The sequence below is a fragment of the Malurus melanocephalus genome, unplaced genomic scaffold, assembly GCF_030028575.1.
Source record: "Malurus melanocephalus ecotype Western Australia unplaced genomic scaffold, MMel_1.1 scaffold_83, whole genome shotgun sequence".
NCBI lineage: Eukaryota > Metazoa > Chordata > Aves > Passeriformes > Maluridae > Malurus > Malurus melanocephalus.
Window position 1 is genome coordinate 1,168,761 of NW_026623315.1, and position 24,985 is coordinate 1,193,745.

General features: G+C 37.2%; 1 protein-coding gene across 1 annotated transcript in view; it reads left to right on the top strand.

Annotated features, from left to right (window-relative positions):
• Window positions 1-24,098, top strand: part of BBS9 (Bardet-Biedl syndrome 9) — a 272,395-nt gene extending 248,297 nt beyond the window's left edge. The window contains exon 23 of the mRNA XM_057367718.1: window positions 22,832-24,098. Coding sequence (XP_057223701.1) covers window positions 22,832-22,878 — 47 coding nt within the window. The 3' untranslated portion in view covers window positions 22,879-24,098. The remainder of the gene's footprint in view (window positions 1-22,831) is intronic.
• The last annotated feature ends 887 nt before the right edge of the window (window positions 24,099-24,985 follow it).

The following is a 24,985-nucleotide window of genomic DNA, read 5'->3' on the forward strand; positions in this document are numbered from 1 at the left end:
TAGTGTGAGTTCGTCACGGAAGTTGTGGCATGTTTTTGGTGTGTATACTCTAGTACAGTCACCAGATCTGACTTCTGTGGTTGTATTTAAGCTGAATACCCTGTAGTTTGATCAATCTGTAGCCTGGCTGGTGTTTATTTGCTTGTCTAATTGCACTGTCGTGTTTGGGCAACATTCTGTGCATTATATTATTTTGCTTGGTGTTGATATTCTTGTGCTTTTTCAAGAGAATCCATATGTTCTATGTGGTTTTACTCAAASCGAGTGCGTATTTTTATATGCAGATGGCAATTATAGTGAATATATATAGGGCAGAGATTGGGACTTCCTTCCTTTCGACCACAGCCTTCTCTGTTCCTGTGTAGTTACCTCATAACATAAAAGTAGTCATAAGCAGTCATGCATACTCAAGGTTAAAAATGGTTTCTCACAGTAGTGTTATACAACCTGTAACTAGATGCCAAACCCCCAAAGTGCACTGAATCAATAAAAATTCCTTTTGGTCTGCATTGAATAAAGTGGTACTGAAGTGGAGTAGCCATATCGTTTTATGTACCCACATCCCTAGGTACTTTCTTGCAGGTGACAGAGTTTCAGCATTCCTTCTCTCAATTCCAGACTGAAAAGGAAATAAATGATGACAGAAAAGTCTCAAAAGAGTTAAAAGCTCAATTTCTGCAGTTTTCTGTTTAAGATATTTATTCATTTTTTTGACCCAGAAAGTAAGATGGGAAATTCATGAGAATAAGCATTTTTATGAGTTTTCTGGGATTTAATTGCCTTCTGTTTGAGTACAAGTTTTACATGTCATGACATGATTTTAATAATGCTCTGTGTTTATGCTTTTTAGAAATGCATTTCTTATACARTCTTCAGCTGCATGTCATGTAAATGACTGCCCTTGGTTTGCATGGTAACAGAGCCCYTTGATTATAATCTTTTGAACTTTTTTTTAAGAAAGAAAACTAGGACTAGGATCTCTTTAGTGTCCTAGTTTGAACATACAAGAAAGTGTATTGTTCCAAATGCAGCCATGGAGGCTGAAGAGAAAATCCTATCTGTCCAAGCTATTGTTTTCTCCTCTGAAAACAATTTTTTCTCCTGTTTGTAGATTCAAGATGATGATGGAAGTTACAGCTTGCATTATCATTTCAACATGTTACTACACAGAACAGTTAGTGACTGGAGTTCTCTCCAGTAATGATTGCTAGCTGCAAAACTGTAAATTCACTGAAGATCCAGAACCTGGTTATTTTTTATCTAATAAAGTTGCCTCCATAATGTATCATAGGTAAAAGATGGCTGTCTTCTTCAACATTGATGAGGTGTGAAATAGAGTTTGAAATTGAGCGCACCTTTTAATGCAGAGGTAAAGTTGAGGCTAAAAATGAATGAGCTATTAGTATGCTTTGTCTTATGTAGCTCTAGAATGGTTATTCAAATTGAAAGTGAAGTTAGGAATTGTAAAAGTCTTAGAAATAAAAACAAAATTAAAAACCAGGTTAACTGATACTCCAAAAAGTTTTACTTTGAGGGAAGATTTATGTAGGTTTTTAGTTTGTCCAAATGGCTTCACCTCTCCTTAGAAACACTAATAGTACTTTGGATTTCTGTAGCACCTTTCATCTGAGAACCTCAAAGCACTTTGCAGGCATTAATTTAATTAAGTTTCACAGCACTCCTGTGAGCTAAGTAATGTTTAAAAAAGATCACTTCACCCAGTCCTGAAACAGAGCCACCCCTGGGGTGGAATGTGGTAAGTGTTCAATAGTACATGACAACACTCCACAACCATTCAGGGGAGAGTGTGGAGAAAGTACTGTATCCCACTGGGACTGTGGTGTGAATCTTGTTAGACAGTGCATCTCTTTGCCTATTACTTTTCCTTCTTAGTTATAGGTTACTTCCACCATCTTTTTGATGAGTCTGAGGGGCTGGGAACTTGCTTCTGGTTCCCCCCCAATGATCTTTGCTTCATGATCTCTGCCTGACTTAGCTCAAAGTGCTGTGATGCTCTATTCAGTAAGGTGTTCCCTCCAATAAACACAGTCACTCTTACTGCCATSCCTTGGTACTTCGATATTGGTTAAAAAAGGGGTAGATATCATCTGCTCTTGGCAGCACCTTTTTCATCTGCCTCTTTATTTTAGCTGATTTTGCTTTTACGTTTAAAACTGAGCAAATGCGTTGAATAATTTCACCAAGTCTGAGACCCAAACAGTGCATTTTCCCATGGAATTTTAACTTTCAATACGCTCTGTATTACATTTATCCAGACTAGAAAATATAGYTGAGATGGAGAAAGGGCAAAGGGACTCATGCCAGTGGTGCTTAGTTCTTAGTTCTTGCTTTAGTAACCCAGATTGGGACATTGATAAGCCAACAAYACAATGGTTATTGAAAGCAGATGGACTTTTTTTCCCCATTGTCTGCAATGATGACATTATCTTGAGATAAAAAGAAATTGCTGTAGTAACTCTTACTTTCTATCTTTTCCATCACATTTTGTACTTGTTTCTATATGTTTTTGTTTCACTAGCCTACCGAAGTGCTGAGTGTACCCACTGAAAAAAAAGAAGTATTTTGCTTTTAACCTCCTTCATTMTGCATTTATCCTTTGCAATTGTTCTCCCTATTCAATCATGACACTGAAAATCTCCTATCTTGTAAGGAGTATAGGGGAATATAATGAGAAATTCTGTTCAGTCACAGAGAAGGGGCAGGTGGTTTCCATTATTAGCTCAGCTGGAGCTTCCTTCCATGCCAGCAGCTTCCCACAACTGAACTGCAGCACTCATCTCTGCCCTTTTTGGTGGGAAATGTGGAGAGGAAGCGGAGCACAGCCCTGACAGATAAGGGATTACTCAAATGGCTTCTGTCACAGTTTGGGGATTAGGTTTAGTTTTGAATCCATTTATTTTGTGAGTCCTGTTTGTACTTGTGACAGTCATGAATGAGGACATTCTGCTGGCAGGAATTTGGCATCGGAAGAGCAGGGTGGAAGCACARTGTCTGGAAGGGTGCAAGAAGGCAATGTAGCCAGTTTGGTATTGCCTGTCTCTCACCTGCTTAGAACAACAGGGCCTTTTACTAAATGAAGTGTTGTCTGTACCTGTGCTATCTCCTTCTGGGGCTGCTGTGGGAGGGAAGAGTRTTTGACTGCAAATCCTTTTGGAGCAGAGACTGACTGGGGGAAAAAACGTAGTTTACCCAGCTGTGACCACTTAGCCAAAGAGGGACAAATTCCTACTCGAGTTAGGAAATTGGTGTGCAGAGCTGATAGACTTGCCAAGGCACTTACAGGATCTGTTAGAAAATGGAGAGGGGAGATGCTGCTCATAGTCCATGGGATGGCAAAGACAAAGAAAGGGGAGGAGACAGATTCAAAGGACAAAATTTAAGCTAAAGTCAAGGTGCTTCATGGTAACAGGTACTAGAATAGAAGAGAGGTGTGTAATATGATAGAGACATAGAAAAGCTTGAATTGTGTGCAGGAAGTCACAACATCTTCAATTAGATCCGTTTCCTTTCAGAGCCCTGTCCAGCCTGACCTTGAATGTCTTCAGTTATGAGGCAYCCACAACTCCTAAATTCTCAAAATACTAAAGTTAGGGTGACTGAGTGAAATATCAAGCAGAAGGTTGCCAAAAAATAAAGGGGATGCCCTTCTACATGGCATTTAAATTGCAGTACACCTTCCTGCAGGATGTTGTGGAAACCCAAAATGGAAATGRATTGGAAGAATTTATGAAAGAAACATCAATTGAAAACTACTAACATTCCTGTGCTTTTATTTAAGTACTGTTTGAAAGATTTTTTTTTTTTTCTCAAAGGTAAGGAAAGGTTTGGTTTTAGGTAGAAACAGAAGGCACGAAAGAAAATTAAAAGCAGGAGTTAGCCAGTTCATTCTAAAAAATTGGATCATGCCTAACTTTAAACTTGTGAGTACTGATGCAGAAGTAAATGGAAATATGTGTGTGCTAAAATGTAAGCATAGTTAAAGTTCTTCCCTGGTTTAGTGCCATAGCATGTGAGCATTTCAATTGCAAGTCAACAGATTTTTGAATTTTCTTTTCCCCTGGCTATTAAATGTGAAAGTAAGTGTAGTCATTGACAGAGAAGATTTTTCTTTTCCCATTGGTTGATTAAGGATTTGAATCAGTAATTAGGGAACAGGATGTGTAGCTGTTTTGTGACATAAGAAAATAAGGGGGTGATCAACAAAAGCACTTCTTTCTCTTCCCACTCTGCATTACAGCCAGCATTGAGTGTTATCAGTCCAGCTTGCAAGAGCAATAAAATGTGCCAACTCTGTGTTTTCTAAAGCTACATCATAAGTGCCCAGTGGATTCCTTTCAGGTTCCCACCACCATGCTAAAAGACTGCTGTGGAGCATAATCATACTCATGTTCCAGTGACATTTGRGTGACTGAACTAATTTGGGAATTAAAGTTCTAAACAGAGTTTTGAAGTGCTGTTATTCCWTTTTGCTTAATTGACAAGTTATATTTTTAAGCAAACATGCTACCTGAGCAACTTTAAGCAGGCTTTTGGCCCATAGATTTTACTTTAATCCTGCAATGTAATTGTGTAGGAACAACTAATCCCCAAGTTAATTAAAAGTGGATAAATTCAAAATTATTAGATACGAGATATACATAAAAGGTTACAATAGATTGTTTTATTTACAAAATATTTATATTACAGTTTAAAATGCAAYTATTTGCAACACAATATGCATTTACCAGGAMAAGACAGGAATCCCAGYTTTTTAATYYAGCAAGTGACTTTTAAGGTCATGARTAAAATGTCTAGTTCTATCCACAGAGAGACATATAAAATAATACTGAWCTTGTTCTTTATATTTTATGTTTTGGAGCCATTTGTATTCCTGTGTATATATTCATAGTGAAGGAAATAAGYGGTATTATAGCTTCAAACTTTAAGAACTTTTCCCAGCTTAATTTTCTTTATATTCCAGAAATATCTGGCCTCTGTGTCTCTGGTTTTGAATGAACTTCCAGTTTATTTACACAGCCGTTCTTAAATTTGGTTTTCTATTTCAGTGATGGAACAAATCTTTCTAATTGTCTGAAAGAGTTCAGCAGATGCTTCAAACCAGAAATATTGGCATAGCTGGCAACTGATCTGACCTGTGGCTTAGGTAACAGAGAATGTACAGCCCCAGCTCTTTGCTTCTCTGGTCACAAACTGCAAACTRTGCAGTATTCTTGTTGTTCCTTGAGGGAGATTGTTTATTTTTATTTTTGCAAATCAAATATAAACCAGGTGGCGAAAGACTAAATAGCCAAGCTGTAGTCAGGAAGTGGTTAGAAACAAAGCAACAGTAGCCTGTTGATTCTGAGCCGGATGACCCGAGCAGGGGACCTGGTCCCAGTATCTATGTATATCTAAATTACTGAGCTGATGCCTTTGGTCTAGAAATGCTGCCTTCTGTGCAGCAGCTGCCAGGAATGCCTTTAGGACTSGAGGCTTTGGTAAAAGATGATGTAGATGTGGGTGTAACTATGTTCCTGGCATTGTTCTTGGTTTGTTGATGAACATGAGACAATTATATTTTTCTGAAATGTTATGTTTACAGTATGAATTACCTCAGCTCAGCCAATGTCCCACAGAGCTTGCTCTGTCCCTGTCTGCCATTTAATCTTGCAAGCCTGGCTGAGGTTTCACCACCAGCCACATTCTTTGCTCAGTGCCATCCATCACAGTGGTCAGTGCCATCCACGTGTGGTTCAGAAACAGAACTTTTGGTCTTGCCATTCTGCTGATGCAATTTGGTGCAACTGTATTCCTGTGCTACTTGGTTTCCTACCTCATATGTTCAAATGGTATTTTTAGGACATTGAATAAATATAGCTTGTCTTTACCTCTCTACATGCTGCTCCTCTTGAGTTTCCTAATTTCTTCTTTACTGATAAAATATGCATCTTCCTTAAAAAAAAAAAGCTTATTTTTACCATTGTTACTGTGTGATGACACTGAAGTTGAAAGCTTYGGGAGAAATATGTCTGCCAGTGCCTTCTGCTGAGGAAAACATCAGTGTTCTTTCTGATCATCAGGGGACATTCTGGTATAAAGTTTCAATATGCAGAGTAGCAAATTTGGTAAACAAAAGTACAGTTATTTTATAATGGAAATTATCTTGCAGTAGAATGACTTATTAAAGCAACACTTTTTGCATAAGCAGGTCATCTGGCTTTCAAACATAATTTTAAAATAAGAGAGAGAAGCCCATCAGACTAATACACATCCTGTAGAGAAAAATCTGCTGAATCTGCAAAAGCAMAGTGTAGTGAGTGTCATTTCTGTCTCCTTCATTCCATAACTGCTCCCTGACAAATAGAGAAACTGTTCATGTTGGGCATAATTTGCTCAGATATGTGCTTTACCTAGGCTTAATCCTTCTACTACTGGCAGATTGAACTCGCTATCCAAGCAATGGCAATTGCAGTAGACAATGTGTGTTATATTCCAGATTGCTATCTCATAGTTTGTGTGTCAGTAGACATGAGATTAAGTGCTCTGTAATGTGCATATTACAGCTATTTTTTACTTCCTCTTGTGTTTTGTTTGATGTAAAGTAGAGATGAACAAAAGCAGATAATGATTTTAGAGCCAATGTATTGCACATGTACGTGCCTGGAAGCAGAAGCAAGAAAAATTTGGACCTAGAAATAAAGGAAAAATTTGGGCAGAGAGGAATAACTTCCTTACAGATGTGATTCATTCCTCACTTGAAATTTTTACATCAAAAAGCTCAACTTGAATTTAWGGGTTTGTTGAGTAAATTATTGGGTGAAATTCTATATTCTTATTATTCCAGGCATCCARCTAGATGGTTGTATTGAAACTATCATAGTTGAAGCCCTTCTGTTGTTTAAAATCTGTGAAAAGTGAGGGTTGCTGGCAAATGTTTCCATGTTACCATGYTTTGTTTCCTGGAGTGGCATGCCCSGTGACAGCAGCATTCTAAAGGCTGCCCAGTAATACCCAGTATTCCTTTAAAATGGACAAATTCTGTCCAGTTTAGCTGCAGAAGTTTTTTTTTAGGTTCCTAACAGAGAGTTTCATTGGCAAAGAGGTGTTTGTTGTGCATGTGCCAGGTGCATAAGCACATCTTCCTTTCCCTATGGATCCATCCAATTGTCACTTTGGTGGTGCACTTCAGAGCTGTATCGTAACAGCTGAAAGAATTCCACATCATTCTTATGCTTCTGAGGATGAGGACCTTCAATTCAGAGATTCATCCAGAACTGTATGTTTAAAAAAAAACCAAAAACAGAACTTCATTATTTCCTTTGGAAAATGTGCACCTGTTTTGCAAGCCCTTACTGGGAAGTTTTTGCTCCACAAATTCCTGTTCTTTCCTTTATTCTGTGGGCAACAACCCAGAGAAATTGATTTTTCATTGAAATTGAATGAATGGTGTTTGGTTTGTACATGTACATGGTGGTCTCTGATCCTGCCAGCGTGTTGATCAAACCATGTGAGACAGAGCTTGTGAGCCCCACTCTCTGTTCCACAGAAACATGAGGGTAAAATTTGGCCTCTCTAATGATGTTGATTCTTCCTCTCATCAAGTGATGCAATTTTCAGTACAATTTTTTTACAGAACATTTACAATCAGGAAAGAATTTTTAGAGGTATTGAATTCACCCTGCTTTTTAAATTATGATTGTTTTTAACATGTGGCATTTTTATAAAGCTAAGTGGTAACAAAATCATAAAGTTATTTTTTAAGTTTAATACCAGCCTCTAACTTAGAAGTGTTTTCCTAGTGAAGTATGTAGTTAAACATCCTGGTGTGGCTTTTGATTTTGAATGGTTTTTTGGTTCTCCAAAATTTGTCAGCTAAAGTTACTTTTATTTGGGGAAAATTATTGATACTTTTTTTTTTCCTACTGAATTAGTGGAAATTAGTAGATTATTAGTTTACATAAAATTTTCATACAACTTCAGTGAATATCTCAGACAGATGGATCATAGGGAACCAAGCTGAAAGGGCATCTATACCAACATTTTCCATGAAACAAACATTTCACTTCCAGAATTGAGTTGCAATTGCAAACTTTGCACAGTTCAGAATATGTATATATATGTATATGTATATATATATATGTGACTATACATTTGTTCACTACAACTACAGAAAATGGGCCTTAAAAAAAATCTGATTTCATTATTCTGGCCTCTTGGCACTTCAGTGTTATATGCAGATCTCAGAAGACCAGCCTTGGCAAATTTAGGTAACAGTTCAGTCCTTGGCAAGTCAGATTTCAAAGGAAAATTTTCAATTACTCCTAATTTTAGTGTTTGATACCAGTCATGAGCCAAATTTAGAAGTTTATTATTATGAAAATAGATAATTTGAAGTGGGAAGAATAAAAGACACTAGTAAGTTACCTGATCTTTTTAATACTTCCAAGTGTTTCAAGTTAATTTAYTGCCCTTATTTTATCTCAACATGTTCAACAATCAGCAGATTCACCATGTAAACCTTTGCTTTATCTTCTTTTTTTTTTCTTTCTCACTGTTACAGTTCAACATAATGAGATGCAACTTATCCTTTTATCTTCGTCTTACTTTTAAGTTAGCAATAAATGAATGTGGTATAAGTTTTGTTAGCAACTTGTAAATCTTTAATGACTGTAAAAGATGATGCTATCTACTGTTTACAGTTTTYGAGAAAATGGTCTAAGGAGAGTCTTCCAGCTATCAGATTAAATATAAATAATGGTGATGGTGCAGAATTTGGCACAGTGAATAAGTATGTACACGGTTATCTAATTACATATGACTGTATAGTTATATTTACATCATGGTAATAATGTGCTTATGGTAATGATGTGCTTTTTCAGTTTTAATCTCAAGTATATTATCCTTTAAATTTTCACCAGTAATCTAAGGAATTTGAAAAAAGCTGACTTTTTAAAGTTTTTAAACTTTTTAAAGTTTTTTTTCTTATAAATAGTGTCTGTTCATAATGTAGAAATCATACAAGTACAGCACAGTCCACTAGGAAAATTAGCTTAGTGTCTGCAGTTTAGTTCAAGTTGGACAGCACATTATTTGGCACAATCAAATGGCCTTGCTTTAAGAGAAGTATAAGACTGAATAAGCATAGAGTTTTTRTTATTTGAGTGAACTGAACTGTACACTCAGAACGATGAGAAACACTTGTACTGCATCCCACCTTCTTTCAATTACACTGCTTTTATAAGCAMTGGATTTACAGTAAAAAAGTCTCCCAGAGAAATGCTTTTCTTTCTTATTGTGTATAGATGAAAGGATGCATAGTTCTGCCTTTTAYGTACTGTGTTTGTGTAGACAAGAAAAGTTATGTACATTTTTTAGAAACATKGATAAAAATATGGTGCATATTTTAAACAGAGGATGTTTTTCAGAAAACCAGTGTGACATATTTTATATTYAACAACAAAAAAATTTGTTATGTTGACTATTACTMTTCTGCCTTGCTTGTTGAACAAAACCTACTTTTAAGTGCAAATGCCCTTTTCTTTGTCCATCTTAATGGCTCCTTGGTAAAATGTTCACTTCTGTTGGGGTACAAGTCTTAAATTATGCATTCAGTTCCTGTGAATTCTAATGTTAAGAAGGATGACACTCATGCTTTAAGAAAGAAGTCATTCCAGTCCATGGAAAGTGTGTCTTGTGATGAGAGACTGTGACAGAATAGATTGCCAGCAGTGAGCTTCCTTTTGTGGAGGTCTTCAGGAAGAGTCTCAGTTACCAGTTGGAAAGAACTAGCTCAAAGAGAAGATTTAGTCAAAGCACGACAGAAGTCCTCATTGTGGCATGTCTGATGCTTTGCTCAGAGGTGTTGAGCTTGGGGGCCTGAATTTTCAGACTATGATTGCAATAAAAGGATGGGCTTATTAAAGGATGGCCTTGCAGTTGACTCATGGGTTGAAGAGGAGCTATTGAATTTCTTTTCAAGAGGGAAATGAAAGAGACTGTGTTCTGTATGCAGTTCTGTCTTGGGCCTGAAGTTAAAATGCACAGGGCATTTTAGATGGCTTGAGCTGAGGTTAAATAAATAAACTGTGAAGTTAAGTGCAGTTATCAACTACTCAAACAAAAAATAAGGCAGCCTTTTTCATATACTCTTGGCCTTCTTGGAGGTGCCAGAGGAGGAACTTCAGTATTAAGGGTGTTGAAAATTGCTAGTAAAGCAGAAGCCAATGCTAATAAACAGTTTTGGAAGTACTATGAGTGGTTTAAGCATAGTCTGGATTATTGTTATTACTGTGTTAAATCACAGCAATCAAATGGCCAAGCATYGCTTTGAATCATTAAGTGGAACGGCCGTCAATGAAAAGCCTTCAGGCTGCAAAGCAGACCCAGGCATGGGTGTGGTCGTGGTCAGCTCTCCCAAACATTACTTTGGATGCTGTTGTAGATACAGGGCAGGGTGTTACATGATATTTTCAGGATCTGGCAGATTTTAGTTTGGTTTGGATGTTTTTTATGTACCTTGGCAGGCGTGCGTGTCCCTGCAGCCATACAGCCCTCTGCATTAATGGTTGAAGTAACACCTACTGGTGAGGCAGAGGCAATCAGCAACAGRCTGCTGTTGACTCATTACTTCAGCTGACTCATGATCCCATTGAGCTTTGAGGGTCACTTTTGTTCCCACCCTGAAGACCAATGCCAGTTCCTGTCATGAATTTGAGTACCCATTGAATAAGAAATTAGATGATGTGCTTTGTGAACAAATGAGTCAGGGCCTTTAATGAAGATATGGCAGGGCCWTGTATTATTTCAACCAGTTAATTAAGTTAATTAAAATGGTTTATTCCTGTTTAAAATAGTCCTCACCCAAGGTTTTAGATAGGTTGCACTAATAATAGARTTGTAGAAGGATAGAATCATCTGATTTGGAAAAGACCTTTAAGATCGTGAAGTCCAACCACTGAGCTCATTGTGTCATTGAGTCCAGTAAAGAGCTCAGTGTGGCAAAATGATACAGAAAGATCTCACAAAGAAAGTTATTTATTTCAAATTGTATTCAGRCTTTACCAACTTCCTCATGTCTCTCCTGGAAGAGCGTGGAAAAACAGATGAGGCTTGAAGTATGCCAGATCTGGSTATTGTCATATGAAGGTGGCATTAAATGCCAGATAAAGGCATTTTTAGATCAGATTTAGAGAAGGAATAAAGGAAGAGAGCATTTTGATCCTGGAAGTTCTGGAATTTGAAAGGGAAAAATGTATCAGAAGCATTTCTATGGTGTCATTCAAAACAGTCTTGGCTTGAAAGGGAAGCAGTATTGCAGCATCTCTGAAGACAGATGTCTCAGTACGATCCATTTTAGTTTTAAAAATATTAAGTCATTTAACTTGTCATCTTATGCATGATGRTGGTAGGTATGAGAATAGCTCATGCTTCTATAAATCTGTCACTTGTTAAAATGACCGACCATCCTTTTCCAAGCTACTGCACAGGAACCCARGCTGGTAAAAGCTCTGGAATCTTTCAGGCAAATACTATTGCTGATGGCACAATTTGGTTTCTCCTGTGTGGGTGCAGAAGATATGGCTGTGTTGAGCATATTCTGTCATGCCTAATGGAACCATCTGTCTTGAGCTGCTTGGTAGTCCAAACAGCAACCCATTAAATTTGGATTCTAATACCTGGACCTATTTCAACAGTGTTATATTGCCTTCTGAAAGACATGAGAGAAGGGTAGGTGCTACTTTAAACAGTGTGTTTAAAGATTTGATACATGTTGTTTATATGTTTTACTGTTTTCTTGTTCATCTTCTGTGGATTAAATTTCTCATCTCATACAATTGAATGAGTGGTTTCACACATTCACAATCGTGCATTTCTGCTGGCCTGTTTCATTCAGGTGATCATATCTTTGCAYCTTTAGCTGAAAATACTGTGAGGATGATGTTTATTTTCTTGTTTAGTGTGATTTCATGGGCTGCAGACCATGATTTCATGGATGAGAGATTAGAAAACACTCTTACCATCCCAAGTAAGGATGAAACCAAAACTGTTCTATACTTCAACTCACAACTCCTTTCAGAACATCTTACATGTGAGGTATATTGCCCTTCTTTCAACAATATCCCTGATTGCAGCAACAAGACCAATAAATTGCAAATGCAYTGGGAGAGAAGCAATAGCATCCAGCTCGTTGCAAGATCCTAGTAGAAGAGGATAATGGACTGGCACAGTGGGACTATGTCTACATTTTGATAAATCTTCATCTACTGTATTTAGATTTCACTTTTGCTGTAACAGAATGTCTCTCAGCAACATTTCTCTCACTGTAGTTTTGCTGAAACTATCACCTTGAGAGTCTCCAATGGAGCTTTTGGAGCTCTTTGTGAGCTTTGATGTAAAGCTCCCCTGCAGTGAGAGATCAGAACTGCCATGTGTAAAAGCAGAGACTTCTTTGGGAATACTTTCTTAGGAAACAGATGCTTTTCTGTCTCCAAAGTTTTAAACAAAAATGYAAATGTAATATAGGACTTAGGTATTTCCTTGGGTGATGTCACCAGATTGTTTTTAGAGTTATAACCTCCCACAAAAACCTCATATCAACACTACTTGCAAGTCATGGGCACAGTAATGTGTAAAAGATTTTTTTTTTAATTCTTTTTCATTACTAAATGGGCGTGGTCATCCGGGAAACTTGAATTTCGTACTTAAGTGAGATCATTGCGTTAATTAATAATATTTAATTAGTAATATACTATTTATCAGAATAAAAAGAGTAAGCTAGTTAGCAGGTTAAAAGACTGTATAGTATGAAATATAGGCTCTACTGCAAGYGTTTACATGTGTGAGAATTCCTACAGGACTCCTTAAGTTTAGTTGAATTACTTATGCATAAACCACAGTAAGTGTTTACAGTACCTGACCTTAAATCAAGGATTTTTTTTTAACTATCTGTGGTATACCCTTTAACTATGTTGGGATTCAGCACTTTGTTTTAAAATGTGCCAAGCCACTGATGTTGTTTAAACTTCCTCCAGAGTAGGAAAGAACTGCAGTGATTGATAAATTGCAACATTGCACAACAAAAAATCTCCTTCTCCCTGTGCTTCAAAAATTTTCTGGAATTYTTTTATCACATGGCATCTTTTGGGGATTCTTTTTTGATTTAGCATGTTTGTCTTTGCTCTTTTAGCTTTGTTCAGGCACTTACCCTTTTAGTCAATGAACAAATAGTTATATAACCACCAGAATGAAATCACTTGCTCTTCTTAGCATCGTTCRTATCCGGCTCAGTGGGAAGCCTGTGATCAAGAAGTTAGTTGTGTTGCATTGTAAATTCACGTCATTTGCAATACTTGAATTTATTCTGAGCAGTGTCCTTGCAGAAAACAGTAATTTCAACATAAACTACATTTGTTGTGGGAATCCCAYAACAGTGACATTTCCTGAAAATTTGTAATACTGTATTGGCTGTCTATAAAGGTTGAGCATGTTTTCCCTAAAGTCACAAAAAATTATGAAAGCTATATTGGTTTCCTGCAGTCTGACTGTACTTAGTTTTTATTGCTTCCTGAGCCCATGAGAAAATCCATAATACATTTAAAACTGCTACTTTCATCATTCCAAGCCTTAGATGCCGGTGTGTTGGCTTCTACTCTTTTTCTGGAGGTGCTAAAAGACTCAGTCCCAGAAAGTGCTGCCCTTGTTCTGGTTCTGCTGATTGGCAGGAGGTTGGAGGGCACAGAAATTTCTAGTTGTTGTTCMGTTTTGGGCGATAATGATCCTTAACTGGATCATCAAATCTGAGCAGCTTTACAGCTTTTGTTGTGAGTACTGAAATTGCCATTAAAGTTGCTATGGCCAAGATACACCTGGAAATATTCAGGGGTGTAGTGGGGGTAACTCACTTCCATCTGTATGRGACAAGACTGTTAGCAGTGGGAAAGTAATGGAAATAAGGAGGTCTTTACTATGTTGAGCTATTAAGACAGTTTAGCATGCATATCAGATAAAAAAATATGAAGTGCTTTTATACAGGAGTTGGACTTGATGAACTTGATCCTKGTGGGATCCTTTCCAACTTCAMTTAMTTCTATGATTCTATGATACACTGCCCCTCCATCCCCCCAAAATCATCTCTTGCCTTTGCAAATACAAGACTTTTCAAAAACGGGCAACAGCACCAAAAATCCCCAAGACAACAACAAGAAAAAGCATATACAGAGTGTTGGTGAGCAATAGAAAGGAGTTCAGTGTCCATTTATAAGACATTTCATCTGTTACTTTAGTATGGGCTTTTTAAATTTTGTTCTTTTGCTTTTAAGCCAATGCTGAGACTTATCAAAAGATTGCATTGGGGAAAACCTCCTGGAGCATTTTTCTCATATACTGTAGCTTAAAAAGAATGTGTGAAATTCAAGATTGGAAAGTATTATACAAAAGTACTTTTTCCTTTTTTTTTTTAAACACATTTTTCCTCAAACCTACTTTTCTACCAAAGTGTATTTTCCCACAAGACTCCAAAGGAAAAATGACATCAAATGGTAAAATCCTGTTGTATGTTATTTCCAGAAGAATCCATGGAAATCTGATTTTATCATTTGCACTGTAATGTTCCATTTTAACAAGGAGYAACATACTGAAGAGTATTCCGTTGCTGAATACTTGATGGTAAGCAAAAGCTGATGTYTCTGTGAATATTACTAAGTGCTTAGGAATTTGTAGCACCTCWGATTTGTTGTACGATAATAGAAGTTAGAAATGGAAAACTCTTGTTATATCAGCTTGACCATGTCCCTGACCACCGCATTTTTTTTTCTTTATTTTGGTACTGATTTGCAAATGTCATAAGCCATGTGGCTTCYACTGCTTTTCCAGAGAGAATACATGGCATTAAAGAAGCCTTGAATATTCCTTTCCTTGACTTCATCTTCTTGATCTTCTTTCATATCTCTTAGTTTTACTGAACAATTCCTAATGTTGCTTTGCCTCTAGCTATTTTCCTCCTCCTGTTTTCCACAAAATCACTTATGGTGTTCTTTTTGGAATTCTATTTTGTTGTATCTTTCTGGTACTGAGGAGCCATGGGCTTATGTGTACTGTAGGCTGGAATGAACATGCTGGAAATCTCTAATGGAGAAACTGATGTTTATGTATGAAGGTACTGAGCTGTTTTGTAGCCCTACAAGTTTAAATTCATGCAAGAAGCACAGCACAGGCCCTTAGTACAAGTTTGTATCAGATTCTTTATTCAAGAAACGGTGGGGTTTTTTTCCCCCCTATAAACTTAGACATTTTATTCTATGTCTTGCTGAAGGTGGTGTTGGATAAAGCTGCCTATGCTTTGCATGGATGTATCATAGACAATTTTGTTGAAAGCTTCATTCTAACAATGATATCATGCATATTAGGAGGATAAATACACTATTTTGAGTTAAGTTACTGTGTACACTAACAAAAGCAGAGGTCTGTGATTTACTGGTTTGTTTGAGGTTTTTTTTKAAGTTTCAGACTTGAAGAGAAAAAAATGGAAAATTTGTTATTTTGGAACATCCTCCAACGATTTATTCAGGTTTCTTTATTTTTCTCATCAAATGAAGTATTTCACTTAGACTTCTTATTTTTTAAAAATATATATTTATATTCAAGGAAGTTTTTTTGCAATACTTCAGTGTGAAATGAGAATTCAAAGGATTTTTGAAATATAAAAAAATGCTGTAATTATTTTTTTAGCCAAACTGATCTGACAMATTTAGCAGAAATTTGACTGATTATTTATTTGACCTGTATTTACAGATTTCAAATGAAATTTTTCTCAGCTGAAAGGTTTGCTCAGCAGTAGCTCAAGTGATATTATGTAGATGAGGAATTTTTGAAGAGGAAGGTTGCAGGTCTTCAAGATTTCAATTATGAGCTGCAGCCAACCTTTAGGAGTAGAAATCGACTGTAATATATATTACAGTATCCATGAAGGCTCTTATATCTTCCTGCAGGCAGCCACTGGATGGTTGTCTCCAGGAGTGGGATTCACTGCCATTCATATGAAAATGGTGGAAAATCTTGCCCTAAAGCTAACCTACCCCTGGAGTTTGGCCTATCTGTCACGGTGATCGAAGATAAAGGATTTGTTAATAGTCAGCTGGCTGCTCGTCTGTCTGGGAAGTCAACACAACAGCACAACGAATCAGGCAGGCAAAAGACTGATTGCTATGGCATTGCCTCTCCCCGGGAATAAGCCAAGAGTTACATCCGCACAAAACAGACCCTGGTTTTAATATATTATAGTCTGTTTAATCTCAAGGTACATGGTCCARGTGTTTGTTGTTATTTTTTCCCACAGCAAATTCTTAAGAACCCAACTTYTCTGAAAAGCTTAATAGGATTGCGGGTTGCAGTGAATGGGAAGATGTAGGCATGATGAAGAATAAATGGAAGCAGTGGCGTTTGTATGACCATAATTACTTGAGTTTTAGATTTGTGTTATGCATATTTGCCTTAGAAGCGACTGAATTAATTTACCACCCCAACCAAGRCTGATAGCTGATTAGAAAGAAGGGAGGTTTGGCCACTGTAAAAGTAAAATCATTTGTAGGATTTACTTCCTAGCAAGAAATATGTGCCTCATTTGAAATGTGTCATTTATGACTTCTTGAGATCATGTCTAAATGAAAACAATCAATTTTCAAAACTYTTGCAAGCTTTCTTAGAAGAATGTCCAGCATTTGGTAGGAGATTGTGAGAAGTCAGATTTTTTTGAGAAAATTTGCATTTTTCATCCAAAATTTTGGCTTCATTGAAATTATGCTTCCTACAGTAATGATCAATGGCATTATTTTAGATAGGTAATGCTTTTAAACCAGCTTGTTATCCTGCAAGCATATTCAGTTTGCTCTGTAATAATTTTTGGATTTTTTTTATTGTTGTTCCTAAGTGGAACTTAAAACGCTGYTATTAGACTGTTGTTTACAGAGCTCTACATTGCTTCAAATTAACTGGCATCCCCTTCCTCTTGATCTCCTTATTATCTGTATATGTAAGCTGGATTTGGTGTTATGACAGCTTCTTGGTTCTTAGGGAATGTGTTTATTCCAACTGTGGGGATATGGGGGGGGTGTGTATGTATATATATATGTATTTTTTTTTTTTTATATGTACACATGTATGTAACTAGGAACATTAAAAGAAGCAGCTGTGCACCTTGGGAAATTTTAGTGATGCCTCTGGATGTTTTTCCTTGTGTTCTAAATTTAATAACTTTATATGAGAAACATTTCACATGTCTTGGGTATTTTCCAAAATATGGGAAATTTGAATAAGAAAGATGTAAAGAAAGCATACCGAGGGCTACTGAGGGCTAATGCCTAGAGGCGTGAATGCATAAGAACTTTGTAAGTTGTTTAAAACTTAATTAGAAACACCCTGTGTGGACACTTGGTAAATGTTKCCTTTGTCATTACTACCTCCTTATTAACTCCATTGTGTCACAGGGCTACTACATGTCACTATTAAGTCAGAATGACAAAAGGAATACTTTAGCAAGGTTTTTGTGAGTTTTGTGGGAATAGACCCTCCTCTTTCCCCAAGGTCAGAGCTGCCCCTTCCACCCCTGCTATTTTGTGGCATTTAGAAACTTAGCTGTGGATACTTTCATGTAGGTTGGATTTGTCACGTTAGTCGCAGTTAGTGGGGGGCACATTTGCAGTGATGGAAATGGTTGTTTCACTTTATCCACCCTGTGATGTATAGGGTCCCTCCGGACAAAGCAAAGTTCACTGAATGAAGCCCTTWCTCTCAGTCACACTAAATGAAAAACAAATTTATTTGTTTTACACAGCTCTGTAATGAATGAGTCAGCCTTGCTTCCCACTTACTCAGCTACCATCACTCCACTTTCTGATACAAAAATTGGARCCTTGTTAAATTATGTGTGCAGTGGTCAGTGACTCACTGGTGACTTGGGGAAACAATGCTGAGGCCCCTTTCAGCTTATTAGCCTGGTCGAAGTGATACAGAATACCAATCAAGTCCAGTTTCTCCCATTAAATCAGAACAGGATAGTTTGTAGCTTGTTGATTTTAGAATGCTCCATTTTGCAATCCGCCTAAATTGTGTCTACTTGATAAAGAAGACTTGCAATCTTCAAAGCCCGTTGGATTGTGTTTACAGAATGAAGGCTAAATACTAAGAAAAAGGCAGCTGTGTATGTTTCCTCCTGCAGTTTATAATGATAAAGAAAATTATTAGTGATGAATAGATGGGCTTTCTTAAAAAAAGAAATATGATTTTCAGAAATATGACTTAAAAGGTGCTGGGAAAAATCTGTCATCTTTTGTTAACAAAAAGGCAAAAAGCTATTAACTTTGGTCATTTGGAACATTTCGTTTTGGATCCAAAATTTTATGAAAAACAGTTACTTTAAAGCTGTAGTTTGTTCTAAAGCTGTCGTATGTCAGGTCTAGAAATAGCAATACTAACCATTAGTCCATGAGATGGAGTGGGGTTTTTTTCCTCTTTTAGGTGGGAATAGCTGAAGAACAGGGTGCCTCCCTTTTCTAACTTAATCTGAACTCAAAATAACTTTKGTCTTGTTATAACAGCTCTTTTCTGAGTCACTTTATGAAAAAGAGGCTGGAAGTATTGGATACTGTAGATCAAACACTTCAAAGCCAACTTTGACTTAGTTTTATGCATGCTTTAGAGTAGACTAATGTACAATAGTATCCAGGAAATTCAGCCAGTAATTCATAAGGGTCCAAAATGTTCTCTTTAGGATGAATCATCGCCGCATAAATGATAGGATTGGAGAAGATCCTTTAGGTCATCCAATTCAAAACCTGTGTATCTTCCTTTTCACTAATCCCCACTAGGATTTCATCKGTGCTATCTCTGCAAACTTACCATGTCCCTGACTCAGCCACCTCCCTGGGTAGTTTCTTCCATTGCCTAATTATTTAATGTCTTTAAACCTTGCACCATCATGCTTAGTGTGAACAATTTATGACTACAGAAAATGATTCTTTCTCCTCCCTTTGCCATCATGCTCAAATACCATCTCTCCCTTTAATTGGGTCATTGGGTTTTTTTTTCTTCTAACTGCATGAATAATAATCCCAGAAAAGTTGGGCATTTTCAGCTGTCTTTGGTACTTCTGCCACTGTAACTGATTTTCTTTGAACTTTTGGTTTTCAAGCCTCAAAAGTACATTTTGATCTACAAATGAACTTTCTGTGACTCAATGATATGTGCTAAGTAATGCTTTTGAAGAGGTAAATAACATGACTGAAGTATTGTGTGTCTTCGTTTATAGAAGCTGCTTTCATGAGGGTGCTAACTGACAAATACACAACATTTGAGGGATTTAAGTGACTTTCTTGGTGTCAGATATGCTCAATCTCATGTTACTAATCAGGATATTGATATAATCATGTATTCTGGCTCTGTTTTGAAAACTGAACTCCAAAACCTCTTGGAGTTGCTTGCAGTTGCCTGCTGCAGAGTTAAAATACACCATGATTATTTACAGAAGCAGCTTCCCAGTTTGTAGCTCTGCTGATAAGCAGAGACTAAACCTTCTRATATACATTTCTCTAAGTATATGTGCTCAGACCAGTGTTATTATGATAGGATTTTTGGATGCTGAATAAAATGAAACATTGTGAACTTCATAATGGTGCATATGAAGATGAAAGGAAGGTTTTTATTTCTGATGAAATGAGGTAAAGAAGCCTAATCTTCAGAATTTGTATTTATACCCTGTATTTTTTAGGATCTGTCTAAGCTTGTCAGAATATGCTAATGAGAAAACTCTCTGATGTTAATTATCTCATCTGCTATAACATAGAATGTGCCAGTTAGAGCAATGTGACATTTATGTTGTTCTTCTACATGACTAATAAATATTGCAAGTTGGAAAAAATTCAAGGTAGAGGTGGGAAGGCTGGTTATTGCCTTGTGTGTTTTCCTGATTCTRTATTGCCTCCCATTTTGGAGTTGCACAACAAAAATAGGTGCAGTCTTTACCTCACCAGTCAGCTCACCTCTCCCACAGTTTACTCATGTGGTACTCCTTTGATCCATGCAGAAATATTCCAGGTTCCCTATAGCCATGTACAGTGCTGTTGTGCAAACTTGTGTGAAACCAAGGTAAATCCCACTCTGTGACTTCAGTTCTGCCAGCCAGTAATTACAGTAAATGTGTTAGATTTAGGAGATCCACGGTGTTTCATGAGCTTGAAAGTAACCATTCATATGGTTCTCTTTGGCATGGCGATTTGTAGAAATAGACACAAGGGTTGTTTGTAAGAAGTCAATGTTAGGGAAGTAACAGATTTTGAAGGCCATGTCTTGGGCACTGGGCACTATTTTTTGGCTCAAAGAATTGTTTTTATATTAGAAGTTCATAATAACACTTTTCACAGGCCATGCTTTCAGCCTAACAAAGGAAAAAAAGTGTATTAGGATACTGTAGCCTTCTCATGGAGAGGTTTTTTTTTCTTTCCCTCAGATATTTTTGTAAACCTCTCCTATTTAATTTCTGTTCTGTTCTGCTCCTGAGGGGTCCTGTAGCCAGCCAGTCCTCAAACACAGGGAGGCTGAGGGCCCTGTGCAGTGGCAGTGTCATGGCTTCAGTGTGCAACACTAATCACAGGCTGGTAGACTCTTGGTCTCTGGTAAATCTGCATCAGTTTCTGATGCATCAGTTTCTGTACCARTTTCTTTGGTACAAAGAGCTGGCCACAGTCATAACACCTTTTCTCTGTTTCTCATTCGGATTGTGTGTGTGTCCAGCTTTTATAGGAGTGTGCAGCAGCCAGTTTCATAATTCTGGCACTGTTTTTCTTGATTACTGTGGAAAAGCAAGATATTCTCTGGTATTTTTTTTTCATGCAGAGCTGTTACCAGCTCAACAAAGCTGTGTAGTCAGGAACAGCATTAACTGTATCATTGCAGTGGTTTCTACACTGCATTGAGCTGTGGTGGGTGTTTCACTTCAAGTGCATAATTTAAACACAGATACTTGCTGAGAAAAGCCCTGTAGAAGTAGCACAGTGGAAAAAGTTAAAGTTTGTTATTTCCATGGTGCATTTCAAGCGGTATCTCCTCTTATCTTCTCTCATATTTGTTAATCCCTTAGTCCTAGTGGAATATTTCTTTCTCCTCCCTAGAATTTGTAACTCATCTTCGTTTCCTATAATCCACAAGTTTCATTATCGTGCTTACCTAACTCCTTCCCCATGGTCATAAATGAAATAAGATGGGACCTGCTGCTGGTCCCTTTGGCATCCCAGCGTGTGCTGCGTGACAAGAGCTTTGAACAAAAGCACTGCCATTCGAGGGCTGACCTTTGGAAACCCAGCTCAGTTCTTAACATGGTACTTTTAATTGTCCTTAACAAAAAAAAAAAAAAAAAAAGTAGCAGCTTCAGTAAGGGGAACTTCTTAGGCCCTTGGGGCTTTTGGCTTCCAGCTGTTGCTGAAATTTTACTGCTGTAGTCTTTTGTATCTCAAGGCTTAAGAGAACATTTGTTCAGTTTAGTACCATCACCCAAGAAACCCACTGTAAATACTAAAATCCCCAAGCACCATAAATATTGGAAGTGTAAATTAGAAACTGGAAAATAAATCTACATGGTTTTGATCATGTGAAATTGCACAGATCTAAATGAAAGCATATTGATTTAAATTTACATAGGTTGTTGGTGCTAAATTCTGTGTGAATATGATTGTGAAAGCAGTTAGGCTGACAGGAGACTGGTGGCTCTGGTTTAGAACATTGGATGCTCAAATTTAATTCTGTTGACCTACTGGCTCGTTTCATTGTATGTTGGAGGATTTCAGCCTTCTTCAGAGAAGAAAGAAAAAAACATATCAAAACAAACCTCATAAAATGTGTGTTATGTTATTGTTACTCATATATTATTTGGAGATGGTGCCAATTTATTTTGGATTGGTTAAATTAATTAGAAAAGGATTTAAGTTAAATAATTTTCAATCTAAACTAAGAGTGCATATGTAAGAAGCTGCTGGGTGAAATAGCCACTTAATTTAAGTCATTCAAGTATGTGTGTATACAAATTTGTGTGATTATAAACTGTTTTCTTTCTTCTTAGCTATTCAAAGCAACTTTTTATGAGTCTCTACCCACTTTTCAAATTCTGTCACATTCATTATTGCAAAGATTATTATCCTATCCAAGACTGATTAATCTCTTGAACTAATATTTGAAAATAGGAAACTTCTTTTCTTGGCTTAAGGCAGAAGTTATCTTCAATACAAGAGTATGGCTATTTTCCCCTTGCCCAAGCTCTTAGTTGTATATATGGAGAGAGATAGATATGGATCTAGATAGATACATGTAGATATAGATAGATATATTCACATATAGATATATATAAATGTATATATCCTTGTTAATGAGAGTGTGCATTTAGTTTTCTGTTGTTTTGCAACTTGTACTCTCATTTTTTCCAGAAAAAGGGACAGGATAAATGCAAGTAGATTGGAGTAACTGTGTCCCAGATCGTATGCCCAATTCTGTCTTTTTATTAATTTTTTTTTTCTCTGTATTTTTTTTCTGATTCAAAAGTAGTCCATAATTTTGTACTGGGTCATCATCCATGCTATGTGAAACTGTTCTTATTGCCTTAATTTTATGTATTTTCTGAACTTGCGAGTGCTTGAATTTGCAAGTTAAGCATTTTTATCCTAACTGTTTTGCATGTAATAAATTGTTTCCTCCAGCTATAACCAAGGCTTTCACAAACTGATAGAATCAACAGTATAGTGCATATAGTTGCCAAATGCACTGAATTTTTAAGCATCTTCTTTTTGCTTTACAGGCTTGTCTGAGGATGCAGCAGAGGAAACAAAAAGCCACGAACTCTGAAGACAACCCTCAGGAGGAATTTCTATCTGATGCCAGATGCATTTATAATTCAGCAGTACCAATCCATTTTACTTTGTACTGATTGCAGCTTCCAGGAGAGGACTGTGCTAATTTATATGAAAACAAAGAAGTTCCACTCTAATAATTTGGTTGGGTCTCCCTGCCAACTACTAGCATCCTGAGCAAACTGAGCAAAGTTAAAATACTTACCCAACTGTGGTAGGGGTGTTGTGTTGTGTTTTGAGATATATCATCCCTTTCTAAGGATTCAGTTGATTGATCAAAGACTGTTTACACATAGTTAAAAGCAACCTTTGTTTCCGGATATGTTTTGTCTTTTTAAAAAAGATATTCTGAACTGCACCTCCCTTTGAGATTGTATTAACATTTGTTATATCACAGTTTTGACAAAAGATAACTATCTCGTTTCCTCCTGTATTAACATTCACCATTCCAGACAGCTGAATTCACCACCAGGAGAAAAACTGGTAATCCATCACCTCTTTGTCCCCCTCTCTCATTGCTTATACAGACTCCTGCTCTCTAGAGATACAGAGTAAAATATGGTTACTGGACATAAAGGGCAAACCCTTTTGCCATTAACCATGTTGCTATGAATGGGAATAAAGTTTACACTCTAAAAGTACCTTGAGCACAGCAACACATGGATCTTTTTATGGTTACCTGTGATTTCTATTTTTCTTGTCAATCAGACAATTCTAGTTTTGGGTAAGATTTTCAAAAGTAACTAACAATTTTTGAGTGCCTTAATTTTTATTAATCCYGTTGGAGGCTGCTTTGAGTGTTGTGTACTTAGAAAGTGCTGAGTATTCACCTTCKGAAGGTCAGGTCCATGCAAGGTGCCTGAAATGCAGCACCCAACAACTGAGGCAAACTGAGAGGAACTAGAGTTTGGAAGAGTCAGGCTCGTGTCTGGGTTTCTGAGAGTGAATTGAGATATTCCTGTAATATACTTGGAACTGAAGATTAGTGAGACCTGGATGCAGTGTACAAACAGCCATTTGAAGGAGGCCTTTCCTGACTGTTGCTAGCTCATACCAAAATACAAGATGCAGTCTCTTGGATGGCAGTTCCAAAATGCACTGACAGCCCCAGTTTAGTTTGTGGTAGATACAAGTGCATGAGCCATCTCCACATCCCACACTCCTTTTGGTTCCCTCAACAGGGGTTCACCAGCTCCTGTTCCAGCTGTTGTGAAGGTCCCTCCAGTTCCAGCTGCTGTGAAGGTCCCTCCAACTCACTTTTGTGGTGTTTCAGAAGAGGTTGTAACAGTTGCTGTGGTCAATGCTAGCATGATTTATTCATAATAAGGAGACTTTTTTTCTGGTTGTCTTAAGCCTCAACCTTCATAATCTCCATATCTACTTTCAACTTCTTTATATCCACCCCTAAAACAAAACCAGTTTTGCACCACTTGTGCATCTGCTGCTTAACCCTCAGGTCCTACTCTGGCTCAGTAAATGATATAACTCTTTCAAGAAGCCTTTTTCAATGTGTTAGTTATTAAATAGAGCTCAGTAGTCAAGGAACTTGGTAAAGCCTCTGATTCCTCTAGGACTGAAGTGAGCTGTAACTCCYAACAAAAATGACTTTGTCCCCTGGGAGACTTCAAATATATCTACAAATTGTGGGCCYAGAAATCTTGCTTCTTTCACAGGGAGGAAAAGTCCTACCCCCTGCTTGTTATGGAGTGATTTTGCTCTCTCAGTTTTCTTCACTCTGATCCCTCCCCCGTGGTTTTTGTCAGGAGGGTGGTATCCAACCCATTGTCAAGGTACCCTGCTGCGCTGCGAAAATGACACAATAAAATAAGCTCCTGTGGTCTCTGTACACACCTCAGTGACTAAAGAAAATCCATGGAGAACTAATCAATTACTGTAGCTATTAGGCTTAAACGTTAACTATAGATCTCAAATCTTCTTTTGTCCTCTTGTCAGCGGCTACTAGGGAATCTAGAAAAATCAGGCACAGTTACTGCAGAAAAACTTACAACAGTGTAGAATCCTGGACCAAAGAATCCTAAACTATAGACATATAWTAAAGCTGGAAAGTACACTACTATGAGATGTCTGTGAAATATATTATG